The 27914-nt window shown below is 46.0% G+C and overlaps 1 protein-coding gene and 1 long non-coding RNA gene across 2 annotated transcripts; both read right to left on the bottom strand.

The window, feature by feature from the left end:
* Positions 1-1207: 1207 nt before the first annotated feature.
* LOC308593518 (acyl-CoA (8-3)-desaturase-like) lies at positions 1208-22506 on the bottom strand. The gene is made up of 12 exons (XM_081205945.1): positions 22143-22506; positions 11463-11573; positions 10983-11180; positions 10475-10576; positions 9293-9421; positions 8848-8908; positions 7714-7790; positions 6428-6525; positions 5108-5204; positions 2842-2921; positions 2274-2399; positions 1208-1392 (listed from the first exon to the last, which is right to left on the bottom strand). The coding sequence occupies exons 1-12, from the start codon at positions 22368-22370 to the stop codon at positions 1341-1343; spliced, it is 1359 nt and encodes a 452-aa protein (XP_081062071.1). The 5' UTR covers positions 22371-22506; the 3' UTR covers positions 1208-1340.
* On the bottom strand, positions 15000-15914 carry LOC308593600. Its single transcript, XR_014011022.1, has 2 exons — positions 15560-15914; positions 15000-15372 (listed from the first exon to the last, which is right to left on the bottom strand). It is a non-coding gene; the product is annotated as an uncharacterized lncRNA (long non-coding RNA).
* Positions 22507-27914: the final 5408 nt, after the last annotated feature.

The following is a 27914-nucleotide window of genomic DNA, read 5'->3' as shown; positions in this document are numbered from 1 at the left end:
TGAAAGTAGCCAAGGTTTTGAGACAGTAGAAGCTAGAATTTTTGGGGGGTTACGTTTGTTGGGAATACAAATAGGCATATACAGCTGTCTAAACAGGATTGTGCCTTTGGCATGCCTTAAGACAGGCACGGGCAAACTCTGGGCCTCAAGATGTTTGGGACTACAATTCCCATCATCCCTGACCACTGGTCCTGTTAGCTACGGGTGATGGGAATTGTAGTCCCAAACATCTGGAGGCCCGGAGTTTGCCTATGCCTGCCTTAAGACTTAGTACCTCCCATAAACTTTGGACCACAACTCCCATCAGCCCCAATTCAACAGGCAGAGATAATGGGAATGATAATCCAGAATATCTGTCTACTTCAGGTGTTACTATAGTACTTGGACCTTTTTGCTTTAACAGCTAGCTGATGGGTTTGATTAAAAATTAGTTCATGCCTTCATAGCTCACATATGCATGATTATCATGAAAAGAAGGAAATATGACCTATACCCATATGTAGTTTCTGCAAATCACCCTCATTGTAAGTGATAGAAACAACATGGGAAGCTGTTTTATACTGAGTTAGACCCCTGGTCCATCTAGCGCTGTACTGTTTACATGGAGTGGCAGCAGCTCCAGGTTTTCTAGATAGGACATGCCCAACTGTACCTGGCGATGCCAAGAAATGAACCTGGGATCTTTATATGTAAAAACAACCAACAATACATCGACATTCTCAAGGGGATAAGCCAAACTTTGTGGCCTGGTAGTTCATTATACAATATCAAGAAAGGGACACTGAGCCCACCTCTCCAGTGCACTAGAAACACATACATGGTCCATAATCCAGTTTAGGTAATTGGTGTGTAGTAGGCTTCCTATTGTGTAAACCAGGTATTGAAAAAATGCATAAACCTTACAGCAGAGGTGCAGAGCGTTTTTTGAACCAGGAGCTACCTACTCATTCAGGTAAATGGCACATGACTGGTGACAATGGGCTTAAGCATACAGAATTTTTACCTGGATTGGGTCTTCAGAGAATCAGCATATGACATCTCAAATCATTCAGAGAAAAGAAGCCCTTTAAAAGAGTGCACAGTCTTTTCCTTCAGATGCGTATACCCCCACCCTTTCTTCCTTTTACTGTATGGCAGCTCATTTGGGACCTCTAACAACTTTTACTTCCAGGTTCAAAGGGAGATGTACAAAATAGGGAAAGCATGGTATCAGACATAAATTTTATTATAAATAGGAAACAATGAAACACTGGGAGTTGGAAAAACGTTCAAGGCAATCTGCTGGTCCAAGGCATCTGTGGAGACATCGTGAATGAATCTGTTTTCTGTAAAGCCAGTACTTATTTATGCAAATAGGCATCCAACCAGAGCTCTCCAGAATCCTTCAGGGAACTGCAGTGAGAGAAAGGGTGGGGTGGGAGAAAACTAATTAAGTGTTGTGGAAAAGTAAGGGTAAGATGCCAGAGATACAATCAAGTTAAATAGAGAGGCAGGAATCTGGGTAAAGATCAAGAAAGCAGAAATCTATAGCTCAGCAGTAGTCAACCTTTTTTTGCCACTAAAGCTGTATGCAATTCCCCAACTGGCCATGAGCCAGCCACAAGCCAGCTGCAAGAATGGTGAAAGGGGGTGTGGCAGCTACTTATTTTAATTTCAAAATTGACAAATCGCCCTGTATTTAAAAAATACCTGAGGGATGTACAGGAATAGAAAACACCACAAGTAATAAAAAACAAAGTTGGAAACCATGAAAGCAACCAGAATTAAATGCTGCAGAAACGACTAATTCAGGAAGGCCTGGGAAAAGGCTGCTGAAACACTGAAAATGATGCTTCCAAGTCATTCTTTGTTGTGTTATTTCTGGAAATGCACTTTTCCCTTTAAAACAGTTGAGCAGTTTGTGCAGTGGCTGCTGGCCAGCCCCTGCCAATTGCTACCAGTTGTGTCTTCTGTGGGGGGGGGGGGAGGCAGCCCTCTGCCACTGAGGGTGCTGCAGAAACAGAAATGGGTGCCCCTGTGTTTTGTCAGAACTTGGGAGACACTGGAGCAAACTGGAGCATTCTGGAAGCATTACAGCATTCTCCATCTGACTCGACAGCAGTGGCTTGGCAAAATATCTGCAAAAGCAGTGCCAGTAAAATTTAATGGGAGCAGTGGGATGCTAAAAGCTGCTTGGCCGGTCTGATCATACCACTGGTTTATCCACCCCTGCAGGAAATGAGAGTAAGCTGCACATCTGTATCTTTATGCCACATTTCTCCTTTGATACATACCGTAAAATATCTGCAAAGGCTGTCAGCAGGGGCTTGCACTTGTATTCAATGCCATGCTTGGCACACAGAGACTTCACCAGAGGGACCACCTTCCAGTAGTTGTGCCGGGGCATCGTAGGGAAGAGACTGGCGGGGGAAACCAAAACAATTCTGCCTCAAGTTCTGCTAATCACATTTGGTGTAGAAATCATAGACAAGGCAGTCATCCAGAAAACCGAACAATAGAAAAATTGCTTCACATACTGGACGTTTGTTCTTCCTACAGAGAATCACACAGCATGAAAAGCATTCCTAGGATGTGTTGGCTTGGATCCAAAGAAGTTTCACACAACTGGCTCAGCATGTCTACTTGCACAAGGCAACGCGCTGATTTCTCTTGTGTTCCCTTTCCCAGTGTAGCCTCTCCCACCACGTCCTGATTCACACTATTCCAGAGAGTCCTGCATCCCTAGGGAGTTGCTTTTCAAGGGGAAGTAGGGTAAGAGCCAGAAAAGCCCCATTGTGTGAGCAGGGTTCCACTCACCTACATACAACCCAGAGAAAGCACTTCTGTGCAGTCCATACTTACTGGTGTTCAATCTGGAAATTCAAGTGCCCAGTAAACCAGTCGTTGAACCAGGAATGATCAACGTTACATGTCGCCTGGAGCTGAAATAACAAGTGGGTGGATGTTGAAGCACTTGACAGCTTTCTCTCTCTCTTGGTATGGCGGCTATGGGTTGCATTCAGCCAAGTCATTGTGCAAGTAGAAGAACTTGTACTCAATGCAAAAGAACTTTCTCTCCCCCCACCACATCCCTCCCAATGCGCCCCGAGTTCCCCCTCAAACCTCCAGAGCAGATTTGGCAGTGGGGTACAGAGGGAGAAAGGGGCAGGGAAATGCTGTTGTGTGAGCAGAAGTTTTGCTTGCGCAACGACCTTGTTGGATTCAACCCTAAGTTACTACTAAATCCCTCCCATAGTTAGCAAAGCAGACTAGATGTCAGCACCACAATCCTCACGTTACCAAAGAGCCTACAGTGGGTCCCATGTCTGCCATGTTGCCCATTCCCCACTTTTCACTGTTACAACCCTCAGACCCAACTAGAGACTGTTCTTCAGAAGGGAAGGGATGCTGTGGCGGTCGGCTTCATTAGCCCTTCTGGGTTACTGAGGAGAACTGCTGCTGCTACACTGTGATACTTTGGTGGGCAACTGTTATGGACAGTGGGAAATTTAGTGATGCTCCTCTCTGAAGCATGTTGGGATTCCAAGACTGATTGTGAGGAGCAAAGAAGATGGGTTTGTCTCGTTTCACTTGATTCTTTTTGGCAGCTTTCACTCCAGTCCTAGCAGGAGCAAGGAGATGCCCCGCTCTGGTCCCAAGAAGGCTCACCCTCTCATTTTGGGTGCTTGTCAAATGACGACAGAATACTGATAATAAGAACACAATGACACAAATGTGTTTGTGAGTGTTGCAACGCCAGCATTTGCTGAAGTGAGCAGTGGAAAGGTTGGATTACTTTTTAAAACAAACAGGACTACAGCTGGGTCCTAATTCTACAGGGGGGGGGAATGAAAAGTCATTTTTCTCTTTGTCTGTCAACCTAATACATTGTCCCCCTCCCCTTATTAAAAAAAGGCTTATTTGATTGTTACAGCACAATCAACAATGATTTTTATGTTATGTATCTGTGTTTTTCTATTGTAAGCTGCTCTGTGATTCTTGGGTGAAAGGTGGTATAGAAATTTAATAAATAAAATAAATAAAAAAACAAAATTCATCAGTTTGACCACTGCTTGAGTTCTTTCCTCTCCCAGCAAAAGAGCCCCAGAGGTCCGGGACACATGGGAACTTCCTATCACAGAGGAAAGAGGAAGGACCTCAGTCAACAACAGGTAAATAAAGTGGCAAGTTGCAACATGACCCCCTCTCCTTCTTGAACATCTTCTCTAGATGTTCCTCATACTCTCAAGGGCATGTTTCTGGTCCCTCTTGCTACCAGCTACTCTCCACGCTCTTTGTTTCCTTCTGCTTGCTTCTTAAATACTTGCAGGGTTCTTTCTGCCTCCCCTCTGCCCCTAAACCATACTCTAAGCCCAGAGATGGGGAACCTGTAACCCCTCCAGATGTTGCTGGACTACAACTAACATCATTCCTGACCGGTGGCCAAGAAGGCTAAGGCTGGTAGGAGTTGGAGGGCTGGCCCACACCATACATTTAAAGCACACCCAAGGCATATAGCATCATCCAAAGACTCATGAGAACTGCAATTTGCTAAGGTTGTCATTAAGGAGGAAGGATTATAGTTCCCAGGATACTTTGGAGGAAGTCATGGGTTTTAAATGTGCATTGGATGTGCTTTAAATGTATGATGTGAATCTGCCCAGAGTCTGGTGACATCTGGAAGGACCACGGATTCCCCATCCCCAGAATCAACTTGCTCATACTAACTCCTTGTTGCTCTCTCCTGCTTCTTTACCGCCCCAGTCTACTCACTGAAAGAACTGCATCTTTGCTGCATCTCCAGCTCCCATGATTCCCTAGTCTAGTTGAGTCCACTAAAGCAGCAGTGGGGAACCTGTGACCTGTTGTTGAACTACAACTCCCATGAGCCTTAGCCAGCATGGACAGTGCTAATGACAGTCTAGCAGCATCTGAACGGCTACAAGACGCCACCCCTGCGCTAATGCCTCCTTATCTGAACTCATGTTTGCTTTTCCTCCAGTTTCCTGATAAACATCCAGGGCAGCATCTTGGTCAACTTGAATTAGAACCCAGAATGATCTTTTGAGAGGATATAGAGCAGTCCCATGTATAGCCATACAGTTGCTAGAGTAAAAAAAAAAATTACCTGGATGGACACCCAGTCCAAGTTCTTGTCATAATCTATAGTCATGGGTATGTGATTCATTTGGGAGACCCAGACAAACCAGGAGCTTTCCAACATCCTGCATTGGGAAATAGAGTAGTAATACAGTAGAAAGCGAAATTCACTAATACAATCATATTGGGAAAATGCTTTAAAAAAAAAAGTCTTGTGTGAAATCTGGTGTCTTGCAAAAAAATCTGACTCCCTGAAAACATCGCACTCATTTTTCTGTGTTTTCAAACTGAACTGAAAAGGTGGCTTTCACATTATTTTATTTATAAAGCCACAAGCAGAAAAAACTAAAAGTGAATAGACTTTCCCATCTCTACTCAACTCATAATTGCAATGCAGCTCTGAACTCTCTTCCCATTCTATCATTTTTAGGAAAGACAATCTTCAGCAGATAATGTGAGCAACTCAGCAGAAAACATTGCAAGCAGAACTTCCTGACCCTGCCCTCCAAAATAACCCCCGTAAGGCAGAGGCAGACACAGAAAAGGGTTCACCACCAGAGGAATGGAATCCAATCAGCCCTGCTGGCGTCCTTGGCTATTTCAAATGTTGGGCTGAGCTTACTAAGCTCTCTCAGAGTCTCAGTGTTTAACTTTTTACTTGTAATATGCCAAGAGAAAGCCATTTCTTTTAGAAAATTACAGTAACTTACAGCCTACATTGAAAATTCATTTTAATCAAAGGACCAGATAGGAAACATAGTATTCAATAAAACAAGGCGTTTGCAGGCTTTTGCAATGGTGTTTCAAATATATGCGATTTCACTTAAACCCACGGTGCCTTGGAACATAAATTAGGAGTTGCCTGTATACAAAACAAAAGGGCTGCGGTGTGTGTGTCATATGTTTGTTTGTTTGGCTTGCCTTGTGGCCTCGGTGCACAAAGGGACAGCTTAAAAAATAAGGAGTATCCTGTGCACATTTGTATTTCAATAAAGGCCTATCTTTTCACTTGGAGCCTGCATCCTTATCCTGGGTGCCTGGGAAGGATACCTCCTGTCTAGGAACCTCTTTTTGAATTTCTCCAACACCGGTTCTGGGGATGCTTCTAATACCTGTCTTGCTATTTTGCAGACTTCTTGTAGGACTGAAGTCCACAAAGGGTTGAATTTTGGGGCTTTCCACCACAGAAATATAGATGGCCAACCAAGCCAGCTGAAGTTGGTCATGGTGAAGTCCAATTCAACTAAAAGGATAAGTCAGCCAACGCAAGCTCAAGTCCCATTGCTTTCACTAAGGCAGCTTTGAGTAAATTTAGTTGAATCGGGAGGAGTTTTGTGCTGTACAATACCTGACCAAGAAGAAGAATATAAGAAGACTCTTTATTTCTAGAAAACACCCATAGACGATGAAGAATCGGATGAAGAAGCTCAGCATGCAGGCAATATCCTAACAAAAGGAAGAAGCTGTCAGAATGGAGAAAGCTTAGTTCACATTGTTATTGTCCCCTACGATCCTTTACCCCAGAGGTGCAACAGAAAGTTTTGCTGATAGGCCTTGTGGTTGAAACAAGACTGTGATTGAAGTACTCAAGCTAACATAACATAATGTCATTTAACCAATGTTGAGCAGAAACTGCTTTTTTTTTGTTTAAAGAAACTTTATCAATTTTTAAAATAAAGATAAATATAGATGAAATACAAACATCATAAAAAATACTGATACAAAAAGAAAACAAAGGAGAATGAGAATAGATAGAATGGAGGGGAAGGAAAGGGAAGATAATACCCTACATTAATTCATGCAATGTATCCTTTTACAATCACAATCCAAGGCATTGGGATATCTCTTTATCCCAATCTTCTAAAATATATCCTCCCCACAAACTTAATTGAATTATTGGTGGTCTATTGTCTATACAGTATATATAGACAGGGTCTATTGTCAAAAGTACAGTGGTACCTGAGGTTAAGAACTTAATTTGTTCTGGAGGTCCGTTCTTAACCTGAAACTGTTCTTAACCTGAGGTACCACTTTAGCTAATGGGGCCTCCAACCGCCACACAATTTCTGTTCTCATCCTGAAGCAAAGTTCTTAACCCAAGGTACTATTTCTGGGTTAGCAGAGTCTGTAACCTGAAGCATCTATAACCCGAGGGACCACTGTATAGACCAAATAGCATAAAAATGATCTTATTTAGATTCTCCTCTACTTACTTTTCTTTGAAATGTGAGATGCACAGAGAGAGCTAGACCCCACAGTCTACCATACCAATAATCAACTGAAGGATGTGAGCAAGATTTCCATTGACTAACTATTGGCTTTCTTGACATTGTTAGTAACAGAAAGACCAGTGTCTTATAAGATACTCTGGGATTTGTATTCCTTTCTATTGAAAGCAAGGCCAAGACTGGATCTAGCATTAGTGAATGCTCTATAATTTGAGAGATAATGGTAATACTATTTTTTTATTTATATGCTGCTCATCTGACTGGGATGCCCCAGCCATTCTGAGTGGCTACCAACAAAATATTAAAACACAAAATGCCTCAGAACACCCAAGAAGCCAGCCAGCCAGGAATAGGAGTGAGGGCTCTTCTGTTGCTTCATCAGTAACTCAGATAATGCAATACTTACCACCCAGTAATTCTTCTTGAAAGCAATGTAGAAGGTGTGATATTGGAAGAAGGTAGGGAACAACAGTGGAGGCAACGCTGATGAAGACCGCAAAAGAAAGATGCCTTAGCCACATAATTAAAATACAGAATATGTAAAAAAAAACCAGATGTACTGGGAAGAAGATGGTGCAAGCCGATAATTTAGGTGGGGCTACTGAAGAATGCCTTATGTTTTACTACAGTTAAAAGCAACAGGGTACAGGATATTATGGACTGCGGGCTGGATCTGGACTAACTGTTCCCACAGAGGTCAAAGGGGCTTAAACTTAGTCAATACTAACTTGTTCCACTGATTTGAATGGAACTAAGCCACTGTTAATTTAGTCTGGATCCAACCATATGATCCCATTAACTGGGAAGACGAACGCATTCCCTTGCTCTGGCACAGGGATTCCCCTACAGTCTGTCCTGTGCTTCCAAGCTCCACTGTAGCATAATGGTGGCCTACAAGGTGTTAGGGTCCAGGTATGGCATGCAAATACACATTACAGGGGTGAAACACTGCTCTGGCAGGAACTTCTATCAACAGGGAATATGAGCATGCTGTGGAGTGACGGGTCAAGAAGAACAGAGGTGCACGGCACTGTCCACCTGCTGGGCTCAGGGTTTTTGCAGATGTAGCCGCTACACACTATCATGTGCCCATGACTACGATAGTACCATAATAATTCACCGTAAGCCAACGGACTTCACTAACTCCCATGGCATTGCAGGAAGTTAGTCATACTTCCATGTGAACCTACTTGGACCCTCCTTCGTTTGCCTCCTCCTTGAGAGGTCCGGAGCGGGCAACACAAGAACGGGCCTTCTCTGCAGTGGCTCCCTGTCTGTGGAATGCTCTCCCCAGGGAAGTTCACCTGGCACCTTCATTTTACACCTTTAGGCACCAGGCAAAAACATTACTTTTTAACCAGGCCTTTGGTTGACCTGATTGACATCCCGATACCCTTTTAAAATGTGGCTCTTTAGGGGGGGTGTTATCGGGTTATTGTTTTTATTTTTATTTTATATATTGTGATCTTTTCTATGAACCGCCCTGAGACTGCTGGGTATAGGGTGGTATATAAACTCAAACAAGAACAGCAACACTTACTGAAGGAGAAGTACTTGTGCTGGTGGTTGTAAGGCATGTACTTTGTCTTCTTTACCCCAAGCTGTGAAAGCAAATCAGGTCACATTTTGATAAAAATGGCCCTACGGAAGGGGGAGCCTGCAACTCCTCGTATGTTGCCGTCCTGTAATTTTCATTGCCATTGGCCATATTGACTGGGGCTGATGAGAGCTGGAGTCCAACAACATGTGAATGGCCACAAGTTCCCCATCCCAGCCATACAGGCACCTTGCCACTTCCCTGAACGCAACCATATCATTATTACATAGACTTCTTAAATTTAGTTCCCTGGATTCCCAACCCCACCCCAAAATATTAAGTGGCATGTATTATTTGTTGGTGTGGTTTTTTTTAAGGTGGAAATCTGGCGACCACACATACAGCATTCGTTGTTTTCTGAAGGGCATGAGAGCAACATGAAACTTGCCTCCACAGAGAGGGTCTTCCCCAAAGCAAACAAGGCAGGGTGCATGTCGATGTCCGGGTCCTTGCTGTGGCAATTGGGTTTTGCGTGATGCTGTGAGTGCAGAAGAGTCCACCAGTTGGCCGATGCTCCCTGTTGAAAGGAAGGTCAGAGAAGAAGTCAATTCTACAGCACAGCTAAAGGTAAAAAACCAAGGAGATCACTGCACTGCAGATTTTGTTGATATTTTCATCCCCCTCCCATTGCAAGAATCTCCTGATCTGATGTTTTGAGAAAGGAGGGGGCAGAAACTGCTCTTCTACTCTTCCGCTCCTGACTGACTGCCTGACTCTGTGTGGAGAGAGTCTTATCTATGTAGTGACTAGATGGCTGAGTGGGAGATGTAACACTCATGCAAGCCAGTAGTTCCTTAGTTTGTAGTAGCTATCAGAAATAAAAGGAGTTATGCTTCACAGCTAGCTTCCGCGTTATTTATACTCTGCATGAGTCTGGTGCTCACAATGCACAGCTGTGAGTCCAGTGCACTGGGACCTGTTTTCCAGGACTGGAAGGTCTCTGAAAGTGCTCCAGTCGCCTAGCCCAGTCGGGGCAGAACCAGTTATTGAGCCCAGTTGCTGCACATCGGCTGAAAGGCGTACTGACAGATTTATGCCACATTAAGAGTCAGTCCTTCTTCGTAGGAAGTCCTAGGAAATATGGTCCTGTCAAGGGGAGCAGGGAGACTAATAAGAGGATTCTAGGCCCCTTTGTTACAGCACACAGGGTTCGTTTAGACAGCAGTGAGGAACGTGTGGTCCTTCGGATGCTGTTGGAACTGCAATTCCCCTGAGCTCCAGCCAGCACAGCCAATGGTCAGGGAAGTGGCAGTGGTAGCCCAGTAACAGCTGAAGGCCAAAAGTTCCCCATCCCTGCTTTAGGGGAAGCCAAGACAGTTCCTCTGGTATAAAACTGATTTGTTTCTAGTATATATGCACCCTCCATGCAATGGGAGGATTGTTGGCAGGCTTTTGGGAACAAAAATCCACAAAGAACTAGAACGTTTCCCCCCCCCCACACACACACCTTTTAGTGTATTATGCACATTGTCCAAAAATATGGTAGCTTGATTTTCAGATAATCAATCCAGATCTCTTACCCTTCCCACCCCTCTCAAAAAAATAAAAGTTTCCAAAAACAAGCACTTACAAGAAGATGGCACATCACAAATTTGTGAAGCAGGTGGTTCCACTTGGGCTTCTGGAAGACGGAAAGGTGCCCCAAATCATGTTGGAACCATGAAGCCTGGATCTGGAAGGCAAAGGAGATTGCTTAGAACAATGGCCTGCCTATCATTTGAACGGCTTTTGGGGTCCCTTCTGCATCATTTAATTCAAAAGAAGCCATCATGTCATTGCATGTGGCAGCTCTAGAGTAATCTGTGTGCCATGCATACTACTTGGGTAAATGCAGGCATGAATTTCTGAATAATACCCATACAACTCATAAATCGCCGAGGATAAGCAAACGTCTCACTGCAAAGGGCTGGCATTGCACCCATTAATGCTGGGAGCGACAAAAATCCCAGTGTTAAAGATGACCTCCAGAATGAGCACTGGCTTCACCAGGGTAGTAGAAGATGACCAAGGAAGCTGGTTTCAGGTGCTTAGAACAGAAGGCCAGCCTTTGGCTTTATTCACGGAGCAAGACAACTTACGTGGGACATTGTGCAAAGTGCCACAGAGACAGTGAAGGGCAGTAAAGAGGTTCCAAAATACAAGAAGCTGAGCCAGGACGCAGCCTCCAAGAGCAGGATGTGAAGGAACACCGCCATGAAAAAGTAAGTGTTGGGCTTCAGGAGTCCCATCTTCTCTATAGTGGTGCGCAGCTCACGGAAGTCCATGATGAGTGATTCCTGTGCAGAAGAAATTTAAAAATGACAGCTGCCTCTGCTCTAGGAAATGTTGGAGTAGCCTGTGCCCTTAGGAGCAGCAAGGGGAGGGTGTGACCAGAGTTTTAATGTCTAATTCTGCTCAGGGCTTCTCCCCTTCTATCAGCCCGTTGCCACCATTTACAGGTTCAGACCAGCGCGTGGCATCCTCCTTTAAGCACTCCAGAATGCACGTAACATGAACGGAGGGAAAGCTTACTTCTTCTTGGATGCACATCTCACATCCAGGGGTTAGGAGAGACTTACATTTTTGCTGGGTCCCAAACTGGATTGATCTGGGGCCAACTCCCCAATCAGCAGCGGGTTCAAATACTTCTTCACCAATGACTTGTCAACATGGAACGCTTCAAAGGCATCCTACAAGTCCACAGGGGGAAAAGAAGGGAAGGCAAAACCAATACCAGGAAATATTGAGTGAGGCCACTGTGCGCCCTGCTCCCCGGTGCTGCTACCAGCCTCCCAATTTCTCTGGCAATGTTCCTCTTAAAGGAATGTGCGGGTTTATCAAAAGTAAAACAACAGATGAGGAGTTTGTAGGATAACTGGCAGATGGGTGGTGTGTATTGAGCTCATCCTCAACCGTCTGTTGAGGATGCCCTAGTTCTGGAAGTCCTGCACTTAGCAGGGAGTTGGACTACACGAGCCTACAAGACACAGACACACACACACACACACACAGACAATGTGATTCTATGAAAAGGAGACGCAATCATGAAACAGCGGAAAGTTGACAGAAGTAAAAATATTAGAACAAAGGAAGCTCTCTTACACTGATTCAGGTCTGATTCAGTTGGTTAGAACATGGTGCTGGTAACACCAAGGTTGCAGGTTCGATCCCCAATGGAAAAACTGTATATTCCTGCATTGCAGGGGGTTGGACTAGATGACCCTCAGGGTCCCTTCCAACTCTACAGTTCTATGAATTCTATGAGATCCTTAGTCCATTTGGCTCAGCAGAGCCAACTCATTCTAGCTTTGCTCCCATTCTTTTCCCTGCAGAGTTCTACAAGGACAACAGAAATGGAGGAGGAGGAGGAAGTTGACAAACCTGGACCAGCTGCAGGAAAGAAAGGCAGGCAGGAGGCAACTGGCTGGGGGCAGACTTAGACTGGTAGGCCAGTGCACTAGCTGCTCTAATGGGCCAGCACTTACAGATTGCTTCCCACTAAAAATCCTGATGCAATTTACACACATTAAACAATATAAAGTAACTGTACAAAACAAATGTGCAATTACTTTTAATAAATTGTACTAAATAAAATGGATTTAACAATACAATACAATATCACTGGCTGTTGCCCAAATGCCCAGGAAAACAAAAATGTATTTGCCTGGCGGCAAAGCAGTAAGAAGCTGGGTGCAGCGCAGGCCTCCCAAGGGAAAGCACTCCACCCTATGAGAACTAACCTCTGAATAGACAGGCATAGGATTGCGCAGTTGAGTTTCATGTGCAATAGCATGTATGAATAGCTCTAGGTTACCGTTTGCTTTTATTGAAGGCTCCGTCATTTCGAAATATCAGCAAACATCTTGTTGTGCAAAAGGAATTTGTCACAGTGCATTTCAAGTTCTGTTGTTACGCAGGTGTGAAAAACTGGGAGGGGCAAAGCAGGGATTTCTACTTCTCCACAATCACCCCCCCCCCAAAAAAGATGAAGATGCAGCTTCAAGGTGGGTGTTTCAGGTGAATAATCTCCCTTTGGGGCTAGCAATTCATTGCAAAACTTGTGAACGATAACAGCTATCAGGCAAGGTATGCATGAACCTATCATTTGAATGCAGTTAATGAGCATCTACAAATATGAGCAGGCGAAAGAGACGCTAAAAGAACTAGAGTTGAACTCATGGGAAGGAATAGGGCAGTCTGGAGATACCGCAAATGTATGGCTGGGCAGGGAACCTGTTCTTCAAATAAAGTGAAAAAAGTGAAGGGATGAATAGATAGGAAACATTGAGAAATATATTAAAAATTTGGACTGGCAGGAACAGTAGAAACGCTGACATCTATTAATTAGCTCAAAAGTAAATGGCTGAAATCATGAGACAGAGACATTTGGAATTACACCTGACTGTCCTATGCTGCCTATACTCTTGTTTCCATGTATATTCCATGTTTATTGAAACTGCTGAGATCAGGATGTTTACTGCTTTACTTTGAGTCGGGTGGGTTAAAGCACAGAATGAGCTCAGGCTTACAAAAGAGATTAAAATTCATTTTTAGAGCTTTATTTGGCTATGTTTGAAACACGAGGAAGAACAAGCAAGTAGCAGGTCTTCTGCACGGAGAAATGCTATTGAGTGACAGAGAGAAGGCAGAAATGCTCAACATCTACTTTGCCTCTGTCTTTACCCAAAAGTAAACAGTGCCCAACCTGGTAATAACAAAATAAATTATAAAAGGATGGAGCTGCAGCTCAAGATAGGAAAAGAGAACTCTGGGCTACTTTAAATGAATTCAAATCCCCAGGGCCTGAGGAGCTGCATGCAAGGGTACTAAAGGAGCTTGCGGATGCAATCCCAGAGCCTCTGTCTATAATCTTTCAGAATTATCAGAAGTCCCTGCTGACTGAAGGCAGGCAAATATTATTCCCCATCTTCAAAAGGCAGGGGAGCAGGGAGAGAAGACCCAGAGAAAACCACTGAGTTTGACAGCGATAGGAGGGAAGGTCCTTGAACATATAATTAAATGGTCGGTCTGTGAGCGCTTAGAAAAGGATGCTGTGATTACCAAGAAGCAACACAGGATTAGTTCTTCGAAATGGGATTAACACAATCCCATTTGTGTAATGGGAAATTAGTCATGGACATGAACGAGCATTTCCCCAGTCTGATCATGTGCCTACATGTGCTTTCAACTCAATCCTTAGTTTATGAAAGGGGCAGATTAGTAGAGGCATTATAAATCTCGCCTCCTCTGCAATTCATAGGCAAGTACCGTAAATTTCGCTCTATAACACGCAGATTTTTTGTCCTAAAAAGTAAGGTGAAATGTCTGTGCGTGTTATTGAGCGAATGTGTGGTCCCTGGAGCTGACTTGCCGGAGCGCAGGGACAAAATAGGCAAAAATAAGATCGGGCAGGCGGGCGGAGGGAAGAGGGAAGGCAGAAGCTTTCCTGCATTCTGCCTCAGGGTCTTACTGCCCACCTGCTTCTGTTGCTGCGTTTGCTCAAACTCAACAAAGAGCAGGGAATCCCCTGCCCTCCTGGCAAGCAGAGGGTTAAGGAAAGGATCCCGTCCTTCCTTCTAATTCTTCCCTAGTCACACACACTGCGTGTAGGCTCCAGCCCACCACTTCCTCCTCTCCGTGCTCTAGGGACTCGCAGGCAGCTGAAAAGCATGCAGGTGGGGGAGAGAGAGAGAGAGAGAGAGAGAGAGAGAGGGGGGGGGGAGGGCTGGCTTGGTTGGTGGTGGTGGGGGGAACGACTTTTGCTTTACAATGGTAGGTTTCTCATTTCTTTTCCAAAAGCAGAGAGCCCTGCCCCCAGGCCCCCTCCAAATTACAGCTTCTCCAAGCAATGTACTGCTGGAGGGAGACAGTATGCTTGTTTGGAAGAGAAACCCTACTTCCCTGCTCGTAAGTAACAGCAGGCTGGATTGCAGAGTGAGACATGGAAATCTCTGGATTTATATGCTGTATATCAAATATCTTAATCTATACTTTCTACACGCGGCTGGTAAATCAGAATCTCCTGAGCCAGGAGGATTACAGCATCTCTCCTCTCCCCTTCATTAAAAGCCTCATACTCTTCTTTGAAGAAGTATAACGTGAGAATGTTTTATATATATATATATATTTTAAAGTTCTTTTCCTCATTGTCTGCTATACACTGATAATTGCTGCCACAATAACAATTGATTGAAAATGGAATTTAGTCTCCCCCCCCATAGAGAGCTGTTCTTCAAACGTTTAGCCTTAATACAGTGGCTGATGTAATACCTTTCTGCTTCACTAAGCATTTTATATAGGGACATTAAAATTGATTTTCTACATCTTGGCAGATGAAAAAAAGTGTGTTACATGCCCTATTGCCCAAAAGTGTGCAAGCACAGAGCAAAGGTTGCAGTGACAGAGGTGGCCAAAAAAGAAATACTGTAAATAAAAAAGAAATCATACTTCGTATATCTTGTCTGGCTTGGGTGGGGGGGGGGACTTTTGCTTTCCTTCCCTCCCCATTTAAAACGTGGTGACAAAGCACGGATCCACAAGGATCCTCAGGATTTTTGCATTGGGTCACCCCAAATTCACCATCAGATCACATTACATGTCCATGGCTACAGTCTGTACCAAAAAAATCACGCACCCACTGTTGCCTGGGGCTGCAATGGTGCAAAAACGTGGTTACAAAGCATGGATCCACAGGATCTTTGCACTGGGTCACTCCAAATTCACCATCAGATAACATAGCATGTCCATGGCTACAGCCTGCACCAAAAAAAATCACGCACCCACTGTTGCCTAGGGTCGCAGTGGTGCAAAAACGTGGTTACAAAGCATGGATCCACATGGATCCTCAGGATTTTTGCATTGGGCTACTCCAAACTCACTGTCAGATCACATGTCTGTGGCCACAGCATGAACCACAAAAATCATACATCCACTGTTTCATTTAGAATATTTTTTTCTTGTTTTCCTCCTCTAAAAACTACGTGCGTGTTATGGTTGGGTGCGTGTTATAGAGCGAAAAATACGGTAAATTAGAAAAGGCTGCTGTGATGGTGATGATGATGACAATTGTGTGCAGAGGAGGGCAACCATGATGATCAAGGGTCTGGAAACCAAGCCTTATGAGGAATGGTTGAGGGAGTTGGGTATGTTTAGCCGGAAGAAGAGGAGTCTGAGAGGAGAAATGATAGCCCCCTTCAAATATTTAAAGGGCTGTTACATTGAAGATGAAGCAAGCTTGTTTTCTCTTGCTCTGGAGAGTAGGACCTGAAGCAATGGATTCAAGTTGAAAGGAGATTCCAACTAAACTTACTGATGGGAAGAGATGCTTGACTCCCTTGGAAGGTGGTGGACTCTCCTTCCTTGGAGGTTTCTAAGCAGAGGTGGGATGGCCAACTGCCATGGATGCTGTAGCTGAGATTCCTACATAGCAGGGGGTTGGGCTAGATGACCCTCGGGGGTCCCTTCCAAAACTACAATTTTATGAACGGGAAACTTATTATCATTAAAATATTTTCTGGATATGTTCTTTTTAAACTAATGAAAGATGGTGCTCCAACACCATCATTCTATTCTATTTTCCCTTGGTGGAGGGGGGGGGGATAAAATCTTAAGTCTCTTATCACCACCATTAACCAAGTTGCTAAAACACCAGTAACCAGAATTTTTTAAAAATTAGGATTATAGTATAGCGTTATAAAAGTATAACACTATTATCGTATTTTGTGCTATACTATAAACATTATGGTGATATAAATCTTGAGTGCTCTACACACACACACACACACACACAGAGAGAGAGAGAGAGAGAGAGAGAGAGAGAGAGAGAGAGAGAGACTTATGTAATAATTACAAGATTTTTTCTAAATCTAATGGGTGTCATAAAATGGCAGCCACCTCAAGTGTTATAGTGAATGTGTGCCAAGCTTCAAAAGACCCCCCACACAGCAGTTCTGTCACACTTCCTCCTTGTGTCGATGGGACATAGAAAGATGACAGGGTAGTGACAGAAACCATCAGTCTGGAAACAGTCATAGGGTTTGTTTCAACTGCAGCGCCTGCCTGAACTGCATTCCGCTGGAGTTTAAATGGAAATCCCTACATATTTTTCAGTTCGTAATGGTAATGGTGAGTTATGACACTGCAGCAATTAAATACATCAAGAGCACGTTGCCTCTAATTAAGGTAAATGATCAAAGGTTGTGGGGTGGGGGCCAAAAGGATTTGCAGACATAGTCAAAGGTGTGTGACAGTGGGCTCACTCCTAGCACTTATTCCATCAGCAGTCGAGGGAAATACTTGAGCAATGTACCCCTCTCTTTCTGCTTTGCGAATCAAAAACGGGAACCTGTGTGCAAGATGTTTCAAAAGCTTGTGTAAACACTATGATTTCTTATCTGACACAGAAGATGTATTTCTAATCAACAGAGATAATCAGAACATCAAGAAATAATAGGCATAGATAATTGCCACCCTCACCCCGCAATTCATGTACATATGATTTTCACTGGCTCCGTTTCATTCAAACCAGCGTTTTCAAGATCGGCAAAGGCAGGCTGGGGCAGGTAAGCAGAAAACAAGGGCACAGCCTCCCTCAGAAACCAGTTGCTCAGATTGTGGGAAGTCAGAGGGGCTGTTTTTACAGCACCTGGGAACATCACAGATCGGCCCCCTCGTGTCACCAGATATCCCAGGACTCGAGGATAGTGGGCTACAATGAGAATCTCCTGGCAGGAATTGCCTATAATTCTTCTGCTCCTGACCAGCAGCCCTGAAGGTACAGATTCAGAACCAGTCTGTTCATTAGCAGTCACCTCAGGTAGCAGACTAGGGACAGCTGAGAGGGGCAGGAGATCCAGCGCATGTCGCCTATGCGCCACCTGGGAAGAGCGGGCCTGCTCCTCTCTAGCCTCCTTCTTTCTCCACTGCCAGCTTCAGCTTCCTGAGGCTGCTGCTCCAGTCAGGAGTGCCAACTTGGCCCCGCAACCGTTGGTGCCAGGGGTGCCATGAAATGTGCATGGCCCTGGCACCGAAATTTGTGGGTGCCTGGCCCCTTTGTGAGAAATTTTGTGGGTGCTTAGGCACCCAGGGCCCCAGGCACCTGTGCCTCCGGTTTCATCAGGCTGCGGTGGCAGAGGAGGCGGTGGCAACATTTACTGTTTTGCCTCAAGCAACACCCTGGTTAATGTAGGGTGCAATTATTGCTAATTGAAAAGGGAATATTGCTGTGGATTCCTGATCCACAGCAATATTCAAAGCAACAAACAGAAGTGAAGTTCATAAAGGTCCTGGGGGAGAGGGTAGTTGATTGGGGCAAGTGTTTTTCCTCAAAGGAAAAGAAACTCCTTTTTCAGGAGGCAGGTGATCATTACAGCTAATGAAGACTATTTTGTAGTCTAAACGCATTAGGCAACTTGGAGGGCTTGAATAGTTATTACAGGAATGAGCCAGCATAAGATTCAGGCTTGCGTGCTTCACACACAAACACCACTTATTAAACTACCCTGGTAATTGCAGTTCTGTGAGGGGAATAGAGATTTCCTAAAACTCCCAGCACCCTCCCAGTCCCCAGGATTCTTTGGGGGCAACCATGACTTTTTTATAGTGGTGATACTGCTTTAACTATATACAGCAGATGGGGCCTGAGATTCATAGCCCACCCCATCCTGAAAGCTTGGAGTGGGTACCAAAATGCAAAAATAATAATATGGAATACAACCTCTTTTTGGACAAGACCACGTGCTCCCAAGCCAGCCCCAAGGTACAAGCAGTGGCGTAGCGTGGGGGGTGCAAGGGGGGCAGGCCGCACCGGGCGCAACATCTGGGGGGGGCGCGCTCGCTGCCTCCGGAGTCGCCGAAGAGCCTCGGGCGCAGGCTGTAGCAAAGCCGCATGTCTCGCGGAACCGACGAGCTGTGCGCGCGTCCGGGCTGAAGGCGCCCGGCAGGCAGCGGCTCTCAGCGCTCGCCGCGGAGGACGCGCCAGGCAGCCCCTCCTCACAGCCCCGCCTCCGCCGCTGCTGCTGCAGCTGCTGGGTCATGTTGCATTTTCCTCGCCTCTCTGCCCCCCTCCTCCTCCGGGCAAGCGGCGTCGTTTGGGCGGCAGCGCCAGCGGCAACTCGCAGGTTAGGGGTTGGGGGGGCGCAAATTACTTGCCTTGCCCCGGGTTAGGGGGCGCAAATTACTTGCGTTGCCCCGGGTGCTGACAACTCACGCTACGCCGCTGGGTACAAGTAGCTATTGCAACACTCAAAGAAGGTGCTCAAGCTTACTCTGGCATGCCTGAAGTGGGAAGGGATCCCATAATTGAGGAGCAACCCCCAATAATCTTCATGTCTTCACAGCCTGGGCCTGATGCACAGATGGAATAACTGAGAGGGCCTCCTTGGTAGGTCTCAGATTGTAACAGGCCACACAGAATCACAGAATTGGAGAGTTTGGAAAGGACTCTGAGAGTCATCTAGTCCAGCCCCCTGCAATGCAGGAATCTCAGCTAAAGCATCCCTGGCAGATGGCCATCCAACCTCTGCTTTAAAATCTCCAGAAAAGGAGAGTCCACCACCTTCCATGGAGTCCGTTTCACTGTTGAGCAGCTCTTTAACATCAAAATGTTCTTCCTGAAGTTTCTTTGATAGCAACCCTTTCCTCAAGTTTCCAGGCTGGGGGCATCAAACTCAAGATGGTGTTGGACTCCAGCTTCCCTCAGCCAGCACAGCCAGCGGAGAAGGATGGTGAGAGCTGGAGTCCAACTTCATCTGAAGGGGCACAGAGATGCTACAAGTTATATTTCTGGCATTTCTCACACCTCTCTTTAAATTCTTTATTGATGGTTTCACTGTTTCTTTTTCCTAAAATGCAACACACACCCTGCACCAAATCCCCTTCTTCCAGCCAAAATACATTTTGGAGACCAAAATACCGTAGTTTGTTCCAGAGGAGGCATATGGTTGGCTGGAGTCCCTAGGTTAGTGGAACTCAAATCCCATCGATTCCAATGGGAACCATGCCCATATTCCCCTTAAACCCAAACTCAGAAATGAAAAAAGCAGAAGGTAGCAGGGAATGAAAGGAAGAAAGCCCTTTGCGAGAGGCTTAATGCTGCTTATAAACCATACATTTGAAGCACTCCTCCACCCCCAAAGGATCCTGGAAACTGTAGTTTAGCCCTCACAGAGCTACAATTCCCAGTACCCTGAACAAAGTACTGTTTCCAGGATTCGGGGGGGGGGGCTTTAAAGGTATGGTGTGTATGCAGCCTTTGCTAGTCTCACACTTCCTTATAGAAAAATGAGTTCTTACAAGTCAGTGCTTGCCACAACAAAAGAAAAAACTTTGGAAGTGGCTTGGGAAATACCTCCACAGGTTTGGTGGAGGCCAGTGGGTGCCCTGACTAACCGACAGATTATTTTGGGGCGGGGACAGGGGTTGGAACTAAAGCAAATAAATAAAAAACAATTCTATACAAAGTTGTTGTTTGGGCTTTAAAAAAACCTTTCTAGTAAGACTGGTTCTCAAAACCTGGCTGATGTAGCTTGAGAAAACCTTGGCATTAGGAACCATTTGGATTCTTCCTTGAAATAATTTCTGGAATGTGGTAGTCACGGGGGTACGGGGAGGTGGAGAGAACAAACTGGATTGTGCTTGTGGCAGGATTAATTTGCAGAGCATTTTAAGTGCTGAGCAGCCACTCCTGCTGTGAAGCATGGTGACGTGGGAGCCTATTGTTAGAGAGGGCGAGGAAGGCAGCTGGTTCAGGGGGCGTTGTTGAAAGTTAGGAAATTGTCCATTATTTTGGTTTTGCAAAATTTGTTAACACTGCAGGGAGCTTTGGTGCGTGCTTTATGCAGGGAGATTACTTCAAGTTGAATTTCTAGATCCTGTTGGACACAACCCAACCACAAATTAAGAGTAAATTACAAGGCTGCTGAACTCTAGTTTTTTGACAAGGAAAAGAGAAAATACCCAATTTCATGTTAGCTTGCTCCAGGGTCATTAGGATCATGTCCTTTGAAACAACATGCATGACTCAGAACTGCAATTTGCAGCATCATTCCAGGACTCATTTTCAGCAGAGCAAAAGAGCTTCCTCTAGCCCTAAAATGCTATAGAATGTGTTGCACTTCAGATGTTCAGATGCTGCAGCTCCGCATTCCTAGCCAAGGTGGGTAAGGCTGATGGGAGTTAGGAGTCCACCACATCTGGAGGGTGAAAGCAGTGTGGCTTTATTAAAAGCAAACTGGCCAACGCCCAGGGCCCCACTCATTATGGGGCCACAAAAGTCCTCCTTTATAGGTAGTCTGCCATGTCTTTATCTCAGCAGCCTTGCAGGCAAGCAATCCTTTCCTCATAAAAATGCAATCTGAGGGCCATCTGCTCCCTGTTAAACCAACCTCATCCACATCAGTAGCGAATATCAGCAGACATCATTGCCCAAGCAGCATTATAGGAGAACAGAAAACCAAGTATGCCTAGATCTAAACGACAACTCCCAAACAGAATTCTCACATTACAGTATAGTGGATTGTTCAATTGCTCAACTAGTGGGCAGATTTAAGCAAACAGTGCAGTTTAAAGACAGATTCATATTTTATATTTAATCTTTGACTAAAATGGGAGATACTAAGATGATCTTTGCATCTTGAGGGAAACATTGGTTCAACAGAGCTGTTGACTTTGAGGTCAGGAGTATGTTTCGATTATACAATCAACCTCAGGAAAAATGTACAGCTTTGGCAGCCTATCAATTTATTCATAAATATAATATTCTAGGCATTTACAACAATTTATGCTTATGACCTCACATTATTCTCACAGTATTTGCAACTTTTGCATCAGGTGAGAAGTCATTTTAAAAGTTCAAAATGATATATATATATATATATATATATATATATATATATATATATATAACGTATAATCTGTGTTCTTCTATGTTACAAGGATACATAGTAGGATTTAACACTGATTTCTCCTCAGCATAAAACTGGGATAATTTTTAATTACAGTGCCTTGACTAAGGATTTTACTGCCAACGAGGAGAATTGACTCCTAAATGATTTATTACCATGCCATACTGTTATTTATCGACGAACGGACTATCACCCGTTCACCATATGTCCCTCAGACCTTAATCTGAGGCTCTCCGGATTTACAGCAGAACAGAGGAATGCGGGACCGACTGACATGCAATTTCACGGGACAGCTTTGTTATCTCGTCCCCATCACCTCCTTCACACTTTTCACACGACCCCCAACCCGCATCTCACCGTCACGTCCTCCCCAAAGTGGCTCATGAGGATCCGGGAGCCCCCAGGGTGTCTCTGGCAGAAGCTCCGGACGTCGTACACTTTCCTGCCGACCACCAGCCAATTCTCTCGCCCCGGGGCTCCTTGCTTGGTGTTGGCCTGGATTTCGTCCCAGGTGAAGAGCCGCGTGGCCGAACAGGGCGGCCGATGCGGGACCAATTCCACGCTGGACTTCTGCTGCGGAGCCATCCCGTTCTCCGACGCCACCTGCTCAGCAGCCTCCCGCCCGCGCCGCCAAGCGCAACTCAGCCATGCCGCTTCTCCCGCGGCGGTAAGGGTGGAACACTCGGCCCGGCCTCCTCCACGTGCGATTGGCTGGTTGCTCCGTCGGACATGCCCCCTGAACCCGTCTATTGGCTGGCAGCGAACAAGCCCGGAGGCGGTTTTGTGGCGGAGCGGAAGACTTTCGCGCTTGGCGCGGTTTGCAAGTCGTGGGGTGTGCGCGGGCGCGCCTTCCTTCTGGTTGCAGCCCTGGAGCGAGTCCCGCCGCGGGTTTTGAGGAGACGCCAGCGAACTCCGGCCGCTGAAGGTCCGGCCTTGGGTTCTCTTTGCCAGGCGAAGTCGGGCTCGAGTCCTGCCTGTCCCTGGCGATGAAAACGCAGCCTCAATCGAGGGGGCGACGAGATGCACATTCGGGTGCCGCCGGCTAATGGCCGCGAGCGGCTCTGGGCCAGAGCCTTGCCCAGAGGAGGTAGCCGCGGCCTCTGCCCCGGCCCAGGGTGGGGTGCCTGGGCGTAACCCCCCACAGATCAAATAAAACAATAGAAATACTTAATTGACCAGTCACGTTGGTTCTGCTCCCCCAATAACAAAAGTCCTGGACCCCCCCCCCCACAACCTCCCATCCCTAACAAAAATCACCCTGTCAAGCTAAAGTCTAGCTGTTCACTTTCCCGCTCTTGGGGTGATACCAGGGATGGTTGCTGCTCCCCAGCAAGTAAGCAAGAGGACCACCTCCTCTGCTCCCACTTCCTCACTGCCAGAGCAGGAAGCATGTGAGAGGATGCCACTGGGCCTTGCATGAAGGAGGAGAAGACGATGGTGAGTTGGGTGGCTGGGTGGGTGTTAGGCTGTATACTTGAGTCCCTTCTAATTCCTGGATCCAGCAAGGATTCCATAGCTGGAATCGCCAGGCCAGCTTCTTGGTAGTGGCCCCCTAAGTATGGGCCATATTAAGGTAACATAGGAAGTGGGTCTGAGCGGGGCAGGCCAATGCTGCAGGCCCATCCTGCCAATTGTCTGGTAGTTAGGGGCAAAGCTGAGTTGTGTGTGAGAGCTAGAAGCAGGCTGCAGGTCTGATAGAAATGAAGCATGGCTGTGGCTATGGGAGAAGCAAGACCTTATGCGGGTGTTAATGCTGTGAGCCTCTCCGTCGTTGGCTCAGGTTGTACATACGTGTAAAGAAACCATGTATCACACCTAGTCTCTGCTGTTCCTCATTCCGAGGAAACTGAACCTCAGAAAAGTGGCTGGAGCCCCTGGTGTTTTGCACTGCGCAGAGTCTGGGGTAGCGTGCAACACAATCAATGGCCACTTGTCATAATGGCTATATACTGCCTGGATTGTTGGGAGAGTGCTGCTAGGCTCGTGTTACTTGTGGGCTTCCCAAAGGCACATGATTAGCTAGGGTAGAAAGAACACTGATTGCCACACTAGCCAGAGATAAAGCAGATGGAACTGCATGCTCTCTTATGGGCCAGGTTTCACATAGGGCTTGTACAGCACTCTGTATGGAAGCCCCAGTAATCAGCTGAGCATCAGTGCTTACAAATGGCTTGTCACCCCCATTTTGGCACAGCTATGCCCTTACTTATCCCGCACCTGACATCAGGTGTGGGGCAGATGGGTTTCGTGTGGCTGAAATGGCCTTGCTGGCAGTGGCGTGCAGTGAAATTTTTCATCTGGGAACAGTTAGGGCCAGCCAGAGGAACCAGCTTGCGAGGGCAATTGGTGGGAGGCCAATGCACACATGATGTCACACACATGAGCACTGCACCTCCCTCCCTAAGCTGGGCAGAAGCTTCCCGGGCTTTGGGAAGGTGTCAGGGGAACATTGGGGGACTAGCCTAGTCCCCCTAGTCCACTGACCTCATGCCACTGCTTGCTGGACCCAGGGACGCGGACTTATAAAAAATATTGGGGGGGGCCCCCCGGGAAAGCTCATGAATAATAAATAAGCTCATGAATATGCAAATAAGGTGGCACCGCCTCCTCGTGAGCGAATAGGGGAGAGCGTGCTGCGCCTATTAATCAGCTCCGAAGGAAATTGGGTGGAGCTTTTGCTCGGGAGGGAGGGCAGGAGGCATGCAGCCCGACCCTGTGCATTTTGGGCTGGGGGAGGGGCGGCGATGGCGCTCTGCTGGAGGGGTGCCGGAGATTATTGGGGGGGCGGAGCCCCCCCAAACGAATTTTTGAGGGGGCTCAGGCCCCCTCAAGCCCCATGGAGTCGGCGCCTATGGCTGGACCAGTGGGGAGGTCTGACAGGCCTAATGAGGCTCACAGTCAGGAGATTCCCCACCACTGGCCTAAAGGAGGAGGGTAAGTGACAAGTTGAAAAGGTGGTGGTTGTTCCTTGCAGCTCCCACTTGCTTTCACGGGTGACAGTCCAGAAGATGCTTTGTGCCACTGCCTCTCTGATTTGGACAGAAGGTGAGAAGAATGGTTTTACAGACTAAACTTCTTAACAAACTATTTAGGTTTTTTTCTGGGGGTACACAAGGGTACACAGTACCAGCACTGTTTTTTCCTAGAAGAAAAGCAATGTTCCAGTCTAATAGCACCATTGCTGTAGCTGTCACAATCATCTTCATCCATACTATGAAATGTTAGTTCCTTGACATTTGCTACAAGCAAAGGTACCGCAGACTCCTGACTTTTCTGCAAAAACGTGTTTCACACATTGTTTTGTACTTGCATGAGTAACTTTCAAAGATTTTCAGGAGGTGAAGGAATGCCAGTCATTACTGGCTCATAGATGCTTCCACTATGTTTCAGCTTCTCTGACCATGCAAGGGATCCAAGTATTTCCAATCTTCAGTATATAAAAGATTTATTTTGCCATCAAATCTCATGATCAACAAATAATAGGAAAGCTCCCGGAGAAGTGCCAAATGCAGGGCTTTGTCCAGTTCCAGCACATCCAGTTCCAGCACATCCAGAGGTGGAGCTAGCTGCTCTGGCACCCGGAGCGGTGCACATGTTGTGCACCCGGGGGCAGGGCTAGCCATTCCACATAGCTAATCCACACTTAATGCTTATTTCTTCATGAAGTCAAATCCTGTAACCTGACTTATGGAATACAGTAAGACTGCAATTTACAGTACATGGTGGTTATGTTTCAGGGATCATACCTAAAGCCAAAGCCATGTATGGTCAAAACACATTGGATTCAGTGGCGGGTGGACGCCTGCTCCCTTTTTATTCATTTATTTATTTTTCCAAGCACATAAAGCTGAATGCGCACAAGTTAAATGTGCATAAGTTACTGCATTCAAAATTGGATGTATATTTCCAGAATTAGGAGTGTAAAGAGGAAACACCCATTAGTAGTATGTCTGCCACAAAATCCTGTTTTAATTGTGTAGGTGTTGGCAAGTTCAAAGCAAGCACTAATGCTACAGGGAAACAAAAGTGACACTGAAGGCACTTTTCAAGGTCAAATATCACTGGCAGGTGTGGGGAACCTCTGTCCCTCCAGATGTGGCTGAACTACAGCTCCCATCATCCCAGGTGTAGTTCAGCACCATTTGAAGGGACAAAGGTTCCCGACACCTGCTGCATGGCCTGGGTTAGGCTACTTTCAGGAAAACTGTCACAGCTCTGAAAGTAATGAATCAATTTGGACATACAGTGGTACCTTGGTTTTCGAACATAATCTGTTTTGGAAGACCGAGTTCTAAAACATACAAAAATTGCGAACTCAATACAGAAGTCTCAATATAGAAAACTCAGTACGGAAGCCGCATGGCATGTTCGACTTCCAAGGCATGTTCAAACGCTGGTTTACAGCGTTCAAAAACTGAAATGTTTGTCAATGGAGACGTTTGGAAACCGAGGTATCACTGTACTAAGGAATTTGTGCGCTACACTATTTTTGATGAGTGTAGAAAAAGCTTAGCCACCTCTGCTGTAAATACTATTAGCCAAACAGAAGTATGGGTTGTGCACAAGCAATCTTGTTAAATTATCCAATTTTGTTAAATTATCCAAGGGTACAAAGTTCAAAAAGTAAGGAAGCGTCTGATTACCATTTGCATGACGCAATTGCTAGGCAAACTGGGTTGGAGCACCTGATGGTATCACAGCCCCAGGCAGGAGTACAATTCAAATTATTTTTGAAATGGGTGTGTTGTATTTTCTTTCCCACTGACATGTCACTAGTTTCAGAAATGCAGCAGACACAGGATTTTAGCCCTGTCCAGAGCCCGGATGAGACATCAGACCCATCCTTCCAGGCAGTGCTATATTCTGAGTAACAACATCTATAAACGAAATGGGGAAACTTCAATGTAGCACCAAGAGAGCCAGTGTATGAGTCCCCGTCCGTCGGCGGTGGAGGCAGGGCGAGCAGAGGGTGAAGAGCACCCAACACGCCCCCCACCTGCCTGACATATGAGTGCCTGCCTCGCATCAGCAAGGCCTAAGGACTGCAGAAGATGAAGAGCACCCTCCACGCTCCATGCCCACCACCCCTAGCGCTGGTGGACAGCACTACGACCCTGCTTATAGGAGCCACAGGTGAGCACTGAGTGCAGAGTGGGGTCCAAAGGTGGAGAAACTACCCCAGAAGGTGCACAACATGCCCCCACCAGAGGTACTACCCCTTCCCTATCACTCCACACACCCCTTTAAATTTGTAAACATGAGTAAATTATATTGATTTATTTCAATGGGCCTGTTGTTGTTTAGTCGTTTAGTCGTGTCCGACTCTTCGTGACCCCATGGACCAGAGCACGCCAGGCACTTCTGTCTTTCACTGCCTCCAGCAGTTTGGTCAAACTCATGCTGGTAGCTTCGAGAACACTATCCAACCATCTCGTCCTCTGTCGTCCCCTTCTCCTTGTGCCCTCCATCTTTCCCAACATCAGGGTCTTTTCCAGGGAGTCTTCTCTTCTCATGAGGTGGCCAAAGCATTGGAGCCTCAGCTTCACAATCTGTCCTTCCAGTGAGCACTCAGGGCTGATTTCCTTAAGAATGGATAGGTTTGATCTTCTTGCAGTCCATGGGACTCTCAAGAGTCTCCTCCAGCACCAGAATTCAAAAGCACCAATTCTTCGGCGATCAGCCTTCTTTATGGTCCAGCTTTCACTTCCATACATCACTGCTGGGAAAACCATGGCTTTAACTGTACGGACCTTTGTTGGCAAGTTGATGTCTCTGCTTTTTAAGATGCTGTCTAGGTTTGCCATCGTCTTTCTCCCAAGGAGCAGGCGTCTTTTAATTCTGTGGCTGCTGTCACCATCTGCAGTGATCATGGAGCCCAAGAAAGTAAAATCTCTCACTGCCTCTATTTCTTCCCCTTCTATTTGCCAGGAGGTGATGGGACCAGTGGCCATGATCTTCGTTTTTTTTTGATGTTGAGCTTCAGACCATATTTTGCGCTCTCTTCTTTCACCCTCAATAAAAGGTTCTTTAATTCCTCCTCGCTTTCTGCCATCAAGGTTGTGTCATCTGCATATCTGAGGTTGTTGATATTTCTTCCGGCAATCTTAATTCCAGTTTGAGATTCATCCA

Source organism: Podarcis bocagei (assembly GCF_964188305.1).
Source record: "Podarcis bocagei genome assembly, chromosome: 1".
Classification (NCBI taxonomy): Eukaryota; Metazoa; Chordata; class Lepidosauria; order Squamata; family Lacertidae; genus Podarcis; species Podarcis bocagei.
The sequence above is the reverse complement of the archived record's forward strand: the minus strand, read 5'-3'. Positions and strand labels throughout refer to the sequence as shown.

What these genes read in the sequence shown, in the direction of transcription:
- LOC308593518 (XM_081205945.1), bottom strand. Translation starts at nt 22,370, where the DNA reads ATGGCTCCGCAGCAGAAGTCCAGCGTGGAATTGGTCCCGCATCGGCCG. An exon ending in TTGTGATGTGCCATCTTCTT is followed by an intron (nt 9,422 to 10,474) that starts GTAAGTGCTTGT and finishes TCCTTTCAACAG; the next exon opens with GGAGCATCGGCCAACTGGTG. An exon ending in TGGACTGGGTGTCCATCCAG is followed by an intron (nt 2,922 to 5,107) that starts GTAATTTTTTTT and finishes TTGTTATTTCAG; the next exon opens with CTCCAGGCGACATGTAACGT.